At 41.0% G+C, this 9,643-nt stretch overlaps 1 protein-coding gene across 1 annotated transcript; it reads left to right on the top strand.

Annotated features, from left to right (window-relative positions):
- The first annotated feature begins 1,064 nt into the window (after window positions 1-1,064).
- LOC133824454 (uncharacterized) lies at window positions 1,065-6,579 on the top strand. Its single transcript, XM_062257342.1, has 2 exons — window positions 1,065-5,674; window positions 5,951-6,579. Exons 1-2 carry the CDS (start codon window positions 1,135-1,137, stop codon window positions 6,577-6,579), a joined length of 5,169 nt encoding a protein of 1,722 aa, XP_062113326.1. The 5' UTR covers window positions 1,065-1,134.
- The last annotated feature ends 3,064 nt before the right edge of the window (window positions 6,580-9,643 follow it).

The following is a 9,643-nucleotide window of genomic DNA, read 5'->3' as shown; positions in this document are numbered from 1 at the left end:
GTTAAAATTCAAATCCAAATTCGATTTTTCTTAATTTTTAGACGGGAAATAAAAGGGGGATTAGGTCATATTCGTGAATTAAGTTTTAGATACACGATTTTAGAGAGAGGAACACAGAGAGAGCGGAGGAGAAGAAGGAGGATCGCATTCAACCTTTTCAATAGTTTTCTTCTTCTCTAAACTCTTTTATTCTTTGATTCTGGTTATGTTTTTAATCATGATTGTTGGCTAAGTTTCTTTTAGGTTAAGGGTTATTCAAAACCCAGACATGAATGTTTGATTTGAGATGTGAATATTGTTCTTGATTTCCATAATGTTAAATTGCTTCTATTCTTCTATGCCTATTGTATGAAATATTGTGATTCCTTGTTAGGGTGTACAACTAATTAGGGCTTGCATTATTTACTGTCATCTTAGAATTTCTATTCACCTAATAGTTTAGGATTCTAAGTGTTTGTGATAAATTGCAATTGATGATGTGGTCAAAAACATTGTTGATTGTGATGAAGAATAGAACCTAGGTTAAATGAATTAAATGCTTCATTGATTTATTGCCTAGATTAACCTATCTCCACTGTTGTTAATGCTTTTACTAAATTAAATGAATCGTATGCTTAATAGGTTTGTTGTTTGGTAAAAAGAATTAATTATTGAGCGCTTAGCCGTAATTGATTGTGATAGGGAGATTGAGATAATTGACTGCTTAAGCGTTATCTGTAGGGTTAATAGTTTAATTGGGAATCGGAATAATATTCATTATTGATATAATTGCATGACGGTCTGAGGTGGAGAATAATTCTTAACCATCTTTAAAATCGTTGTTAATCTCTTCTTGCTATCAATTGTTTTCTTAATTTTTGCTTTTACTTTTACTTTCCAAAACCACCCTTTCCAATTTAACTTTGTTAAGCTTTTGTGAATAATAAACTGAATATAGTTCCCTTGGGTTCGACCTCTATTTGCCGTTATACTAAATAATTGGTTTGAGAGTAAATAAAATATTTGTTAAATTTGGTACGCAATACGACACGCATCAAATTTTTGGCGCCGTTGCCGGGGAACTATTTAATTCTTTTTATTATTCATATTGGTTTACGCTTACTAACTTGATTTCTCTTGGCATCTCAGAGTTATATGTCTGGCGAAGACACTCAGAATAGGTTGGAGGCAATCAAACAGTATCTTGCTACTTCATCTTCTTCTCGGACTTCGCGGACTATTACTGATAATCCACTCTTTCAACGTCTTGCTCATCAAGTGGATCCTGTGAAAGTGCCCTTACCATCTCACGACTCAGATTCAGACGATTCTATTACATCTTACAGAGATATGGCACAAAATAGGACGTTGAAAGAGTTGGCTGCGCCAGATATTGATCAACAACCGCTTTGCATTCAATATGCACCTCTTGATGTGAATTTTGAGCTTAAGTCGGGCCTCATTCATCTATTGCCATCGTTCCATGGGCTGCCTGGTGAGGATCCGAATAATCATCTCAAGGAGTTCCATATTGTATGCTCCAGTATGAAGCCAGCCTCAGTGACAGAAGAACAAATAAAACTCCGAGCTTTTCCTTTCTCTCTAAAGGATTCAGCAAAGGAGTGGCTGTATTATCTCCCCCCTGGTACTGTGGAGACCTGGAACACTATGAAGACCTTGTTTTTGGAGCGGTATTTTCCAGCGTCTAAAGTGGGGAGTATAAGGAAAGAAATTTGTGGCATCAGGCAGGCTGTGGGAGAATCACTCTACGATTACTGGGAGCGCTTTAAGCGGTTGTGTGCTAGTTGTCCTCACCATCAGATCAGTGAGCAACTATTGATTCAATATTTCTATGAGGGATTACTGCCGTTGGACAGAAGTATGATTGATGCAGCCAGTGGAGGGGCACTAGTGGACAAGACTCCTGCAGCAGCCAGGAGCTTGATTTCTAATATGGCAGCTAATTCCCAACAGTTTGGTATTCGCCAGGAGCATATGTCAACTTCAAGAAGGGTTAACGAGGTGCAAACTACTGTTGATAATCAACTTGGTCAACAGATAGCTCAACTGACTTCAGTGGTACAACAACTAGCTTTGGGCCAACAGGTGCGGCCATGTGGAATCTGTCAAGTAGTGGGGCACCCTACTGATACGTGCCCCACTCTAGTCGAGGGAGAAACTGAGGGTGTTAACGCTGTAGGAAATTTTCCTGGTCAATTACGTCAGATGTATTATGAACCATTTTCACAAACCTATAATCCTGGCTGGCGTGATCATCCAAACCTTCGATATGGGAATCAACAACAACTAGCTCCACAACCAACAGCAGCAAGACCACCTGGTTTCACTACACAACAGAGGTCTCCAAATAATTATGCACCTAGACCATCACAACCACCGCAGGCTGCTCCACCACCAAATGCTAAACCTTCTACTGAGGATTTAATCAATGCTCTTGCCACAAATACTCTTCAATTTCAGCAAACCACCCAAGCTTCCATCAAGAGTTTGGAGAATCAGGTGGGACAATTAGCGGCATCATATAACCGGTTGGAGGCTCATCTGTCAAATAAATTGCCTTCACAACCTGAGATGAATCCCAAAGAGAATGCTAGTGCAGTAACTTTGCGTAGTGGGACGCAATATGATCCACCTAATCCGCCAGTGCCCAGTACATTGTCATCCAAGCCACAAGTTGATTGCTCAGTCAATGATGATGTTCCACCAAAGCCAACCACCCCTACACAACTCAGGCCTAAGCCTACTATTGTCATTCCACCTCCATTCCCAAGCAGACTGAAAAAGACAAAAAAGGAAGAGGTTGACAAGGAGATTCTTGATACATTCCGAAAGGTAGAAGTGAATATTCCTCTTCTTGACGCTATTAAACAAGTGCCGCGCTATGCCAAGTTCCTGAAAGAGTTGTGCACTAATAAGCGTAAGTTGAGGGGTAATGAAAAAGTTAGTGTGGGGGAGAATGTTTCCGCAGTTCTACAAAAGAAGCTTCCACCAAAGTGTAAGGATCCTGGTACTTTTACTATCCCTTGCACTATTGGGAATAAAAGAATTGAGCGGTGTATGTTGGATTTGGGAGCCTCTATCAATGTCATGCCATTCTCCATTTATGCTTCATTGAATCTCGGTCCACTTGAAGAAACGGGGGTGATTATTCAACTTGCTGATAGGTCGAATGCTTATCCCAGGGGTGTAATAGAAGATGTTTTAGTTCAAGTTAATGAATTGGTGTTTCCAGCTGATTTTTATGTTCTTGATATGGAAGATGAATCTATTCCATGCTCCACTCCAATTTTGTTGGGAAGGCCATTCATGAAAACTGCGAGAACTAAAATTGATGTGCATGACGGTACGTTGACCATGGAATTTGATGGGGAAACTATTCGATTTAATATTTTTGAAGCTATGAGATATCCAAGTGATGTGCACGCTGTTTACTCTATTGATGTGTTGGATAGTCTTTCTCAACGAGTTTTAGATTTGCATAGTGAAGATGATTTGGAGGTTGTGTTGAGGGAGCATCTTGTGTTGACCGATGAAGATTTGTCTCATGAGATCATGGATGTCATAACCACACTCAATAGTGGTTTTGACAAGACTTTTAAGAAGGTTGCATTTCTTGATTTGCCGATTTCTAATGATAAATTGCAGCCATCAATTATTCAAGCTCCTACACTTGAATTGAAGCCTCTTCCGGAGCATCTCAAATATGTTTACTTGGGGAAGAACGAGACACTTCCTGTTATAATTGCAAGAAATCTTAACCAAGGCCAAGAAGACAAATTAATGAGAGTACTCCGAGAGTATAAAACAGCCATTGGTTGGTCTATAGCGGATATTAAGGGGATTAGCCCTTCCATGTGCATGCACCGAATCTTACTTGAAGAAGGGTTTAAGCCAACACGTGAGGCGCAACGGAGATTAAACCCACCAATGATGGAAGTTGTGAAGAAGGAGATTCTGAAGCTCCTTAGTGTGGGTGTGATTTACCCAATCTCTGACAGTAAATGGGTGAGTCCAGTTCAAGTGGTACCCAAGAAGTCTGGCATTACTGTGGTGAAGAATAATGAGAATGAGTTGGTTCCAACTCGAGTTCAAACAGGGTGGCGGGTGTGTATTGATTACCGCAAGCTAAATTCGACAACTCGAAAGGATCACTTCCCCCTACCATTCATTGATCAGATGCTCGAGAGATTGGCTGGCCACCCCTATTACTGTTTCTTAGATGGTTATTCGGGGTATAATCAGATTGTCATAGCCCCAGAAGATCAGGAGAAGACGACTTTCACATGTCCCTTTGGCACATTTGCTTTTCGGAGAATGCCATTCGGTTTATGCAACGCTCCTGCTACATTTCAGAGATGTATGGTTAGTATCTTTTCAGATTACATTGAGAGCATTATTGAGGTATTCATGGATGATTTCAGTGTATATGGCGATTCATTTGATAAATGCTTGCATAATCTTACTTTGGTTCTCAAACGCTGCATTGAGACCAATCTAGTTTTGAATTGGGAGAAATGCCATTTTATGGTACAGCAGGGGATTGTTTTGGGACATGTTATCTCAGAAAAAGGAATTGAAGTGGACAAGGCCAAAGTTGATCTCATTCGGTCTTTACCACCTCCATCTAGTGTCAAGGAAATACGGTCGTTTCTTGGTCATGCGGGTTTCTATCGACGATTTATAAAGGACTTCTCTAAAATCTCTACGCCACTGTGCAAGCTCCTCCAAAAGGATGTTAAGTTTGAGTTTGATGAGAAGTGTCTACTGGCCTTTAATATATTGAAAGAATCTTTGACTACAGCTCCTATTATCCAGCCACCGAATTGGGAGTTGCCTTTTGAGCTTATGTGTGACGCTAGTGATTATGCAGTGGGTGCAGTCCTAGGGCAGCGGGTTGGTAAGCTTCCTCATGTGATTTACTATGCTTCTAGAACTCTAAATGATGCACAGTTAAATTACTCTACCACTGAGAAGGAACTATTGGCGGTTATCTATGCTTTGGAGAAGTTCCGTTCTTATTTGATTGGGACGAAAGTAATCATATATACCGACCATGCTGCTCTTAAATATTTGCTAGCAAAGAAGGAGGCAAAACCAAGACTTATTCGGTGGATTTTATTGTTACAAGAGTTTGACTTGGAGATAAAAGATAAAAGCGGCTCGGAAAATCTAGTGGCTGATCACTTGAGTCGGTTGATTCGGGAGGAGGAGTTCTTACCATTGCATGAGCGGTTTCCAGATGAGCAACTCCTTGCCATGCAAGAAGTTATTCCTTGGTATGCCGACATTGTAAACTACCTTGCTTCAAAGGAGTTACCAAGTGATCTCACACAAGCACAACGGAACAAGATTAAGCATGATGCTCGCCACTATATATGGGATGAACCTTATCTTTGGAAGTATTGTACTGATCAAATCATTCGTAGATGTGTACCGGAATCTGAATTTCGTTCCATCCTTGCTTTTTGTCATGCTTATGCTTGTGGTGGACACTTTGGACCTAAGAGGACAGCTCGTAAGATATTTGACAGCGGTTTCTATTGGCCCACAATTTTCAAAGATGCTTATGCTTATTGTAAGGCATGTGATCGTTGTCAACGAGTGGGTAACATAACGGCCAAGGATCAAATGCCTCAAACTCCCATTTTAATTCTTGAAATCTTTGATGTTTGGGGTATGGATTTCATGGGACCATTCCCATCCTCTTTCGGCTATGAATATATTTTATTGGCGGTAGACTATGTGTCTAAATGGGTGGAAGCGATTGCAACTAGAACGGACAATTCAAAAACAGTAGTGGATTTCATTCGCTCTAACATTTTTGTGCGTTTTGGTACACCTAAGGCTATACTTAGTGATCGAGGCACTCATTTTTGCAACAAGAGTATAGAAGCATTGTTTCGACGCTATAGTGTAACTCACAAGGTGACAGCTGCTTATCATCCACAAGCCAACGGGCAAGCGGAGGTTTCTAATCGTGAAATCAAATTGATCCTTGAGAAAACTGTAAATTCAAACCGGAAAGATTGGAGTACAAGGCTTGATGATGCCTTGTGGGCGTATCGAACGGCATATAAAACACCTATCGGTATGTCACCTTATCGGTTGGTGTATGGTAAACCTTGCCATCTACCGGTGGAGCTAGAGCATAAGGCGTGGTGGGCTGTAAAGAAGTGTAACTTGGACACGGTTGCTGTAGGACAACAAAGAATGCTTCAATTGCATGAGTTAGAAGAAATACGCAATGAAGCATATGAGAGCGCGAAAATCTATAAGGAGAAAACCAAAGCTTTTCATGACAAACATATTCTTCGGAAGAGCTTTGTGGAAGGTCAGAAAGTCCTCATGTATCACTCTCGCCTTAAACTCTTTCCTGGGAAGTTGAAGTCTCGCTGGTTAGGTCCGTTCATTGTTACTAAGGTTTTTCCTCATGGAGCGGTCGAAGTTGTAAGCCCAAGCACGGGGAAGTCTTTCAAGGTGAATGGGCAGCGACTGAAGCCTTATTATGAGTCAATGGCCAAGGAGGAGCAAGTTCATGTGATGTACCTTGAAGACCCAGTTTATGTTGATGAAGATTGAAGTTCTGAGTCGAGCTAGCGACGTTAAACGTAGCCATCTTTATTGTTTTCAGTTTTAGTTATTTTCTTTATTTTTATTTTTATTTTTAAGTTAAACATTTAGTTTTTTTCAATTTTTTTTTTCTGTACTCTGATTCTCTCTTTAAACCGTGAAAAACGTGAAAAAAAAAAAAAAAAAAAGTAAGAAAATGCAGAAAAAGGCACCATGCCGCGGCACATAAAAGCCTTGCCGCGGCACGATACGAAGGCCCGAACCCGAGACCACTGTGTCGCGGCACAGAAAATTGCCTGCCGCGGCACGTTATGCACATCCCCCAGGCCAAGACCCCTCTGCCGCGGCACAGAAAAGCCCTGCCGCGGTACGTTCAGAACTCCCAAATCCGAGAGTTCTGTGCCGCGGCACGTAAAACCCCCTGCCGCGGCACGCGCCCAGAAATCCCTAAAACCCCCTTTTTCTTTCATTTTTCCCATTCACTCACCCATCTCTCAAAACACAAACCTATCTTACAATCCCCACTCTCTTCTTCTTCTCCTCAGCCCTAAAGACCACTCCCATCTCCATTAAACGTCATCACATTCTACTCTAATCCTCATCCTCCTCAAACCTCACCATCCTCATTAAACCATCATCATTGCCTCACCCCACCATACCCATCATCCATTCCCATTCCTCAAGTTCATCATCATTTGCCACCTATTCTTCTTCTCTTCAATTCATGCTCATTTGGAAGTCTTTGCAAGGAATCAAGGAGTAATCAAGCACATTATCACAGCTTTTAACTGGATTCAAGGTAATATTCTCATTTGCCCTCCTTTGTTTGAGACTTGGCATCATTCAAACCCATTATTAGAGTGAACGGGTTTTGTTGGATCTCCTTCTTTGATTTTGATTTCTGTGGTGAAAATGCGTGTATATTGAGTGTATCTACATCTTGGGGGTAGTTGATCAAGCCATAAACTTGTGATCTCTGAAGTTTAAAAAGTGCACTCTACATGCTCGATGAAATGCCACAGTGAGTTGAATAGTCAGATTTGAGCGTGTTACATCTTCTACTCTGTGCTGTGCCATTAATTATTACTCATTACCACTTTGAAGCCGTTAATCCTCAATTATTGCCTGTAATATAATGTCGAGCAAGAGATCACGCACTGACCATGCAGGCCCGTCTAACACAGCCAAAGTCAAGTATGATGCAAAGAAATTCACTTCTAAAGAAGCGTTTGAAAGCTACAAGGATGCCATTGATAAGAAGAAGGCATGGGTGGCAGAACGGGGCTTTGATCTAGACATGCATCATCCTTACCCAAGGTTGATGAGTATCATCGAGCAGAGGGGTTGGCAAAGACTGTGTGCCCAACCACAGCCCGCGGTTGTTTCGATTGTTCGTGAGTTCTATGCTAATGCAATCGACCGCAAGAATTTACAGGTAATGGTTAGGGGTGTTTCCGTTACCTATTCTGCCTCTGCCATTAACCGTTACTATGGCTTGCCAGACATTCCCAATGACGAATTTAATGCTTCTGAATCAAATCTGGATCCTAATGCCATTATCCAAGCTATTGGCATTCAAGGAGCACGGTGGAGGGCGACAGAGAATGCCTTGTCACACAAACTGGAGTCCAAGTATATGGACTATGAACTTAAGGCATGGCATCGTTTTGTTGGGGCAAAACTATTCCCAACAAAACATTTTGGAACAGTTGATTTGGCCTGTGGGAATTTGTTGAGGGCTATTATGACCAACGAGACTATTGACGTTGGCAAGATCATTCACGCCTCTATTCTGAAGAGTATGGCTAGCACACAGTACGGGTTCTACCATCCTTCATTAATCACAGACTTATGCAAGAAAGCCGGTGTGCGCTGGAATGATAATGAAGAGGTCATAAACCCAATGCATATCATTGACAGGAATACTATTCAGCGGTTTGACAAACCCGCAGCCACATCTTCTGAGCAACCTGCATCTTCTTCACATGCACCTGTGCAGCCTCACACAGGCCGATCCAGGTCACTTACTGATCGGGTTGCCGCCATGGAGACGGAACTTTACCGAGCTCGCATTGACATGCGAGCATATCATGATGAAATGGTGGCCCACAACCAACGGATGATGGAGATTGCTGCTTATCAAGACCTATGCTTCAGGATGCAGCAAACCTATTTAGGGGCGGATATGTCTGCATTCCCACCGGCCCCAAATTGGTTGCCACCTTATCCTCCAGCTGTTCCAGTACAGCCGAGTAACACTCAGGAATATGGAGATGCTGATGAAGCAGCTGGCACAGAGGAGTTCAACTATGATGAGGATGACACTTTTAGTCGCAACTGATGAGGGAGTTTTCTTTTTTCGTATTTTCTTATTTTTCTTTTATTTTGTTTTCTTTTATTTTATTTTCTTATTTTTCTTTTATTTACTGTTCTTGTCTCAATTTGTACTTATCTCCATTGAGGACAATGTTCAATTTAAGTGTGGGGGACGGGTAACAAATTGTTTGTCTGGTTAATTGTCTTTGTTTATAAATGTTTGTGTGTGTGTTATTTTGTCTTGTGTCTTGGGCTGGTCTTATTGAATGCAATGGTCGATGATGAGTTTATGAGTGACACTAAACTTGAATGCTAGAAGATGATGGATAGATTATGATTCGTGTGATTGACTCCTGTTTTGATGACTACTTTTGTGATTTAAATAGCGATTTATTACAGATAGATTTGCTACTTACTTGTTTTAGGAATAGTTTATGCATGTCGAAAAAAAAAATAAGAAAAGAAATATAGATATATACAACTTAGCCCCGCCACTCTAGAACACACTAGTAAATTGCTTGAGGCGAAATCATAAGTGCACAGAATTAGGAAAATGATAAAGGCAATTTCTTTGGATCGTTTGAGCCTTTCAAGCCTACCTTATCAATAATGTATCCTTAGTTCCCTGTTTTGGGCCTTATTGACCATATATTTTTTTCGATGAAAACTCATTACTTAACCCTAAACTTCTTTCTTTTTCTTTATCTGTGTTGATAACCCATTGCACCATGGCTTAGCTAGTTAAATTTCTACTATG

This window comes from Humulus lupulus, chromosome 3, assembly GCF_963169125.1.
Source record: "Humulus lupulus chromosome 3, drHumLupu1.1, whole genome shotgun sequence".
Lineage (NCBI taxonomy): Eukaryota > Viridiplantae > Streptophyta > Magnoliopsida > Rosales > Cannabaceae > Humulus > Humulus lupulus.
Note: the sequence above shows the minus strand (reverse complement) of the source record. Positions and strands in the feature narration are given on the sequence as shown.

Coding starts and splice junctions, on each gene's coding strand:
- LOC133824454 (XM_062257342.1), top strand. CDS start 1,135: ATGTCTGGCGAAGACACTCAGAATAGGTTGGAGGCAATCAAACAGTAT. Junction 5,675..5,950: donor TGAAATCTTTGATGTTTGGG/GTATGGATTTCA, acceptor ATCATCCACAAG/CCAACGGGCAAGCGGAGGTT.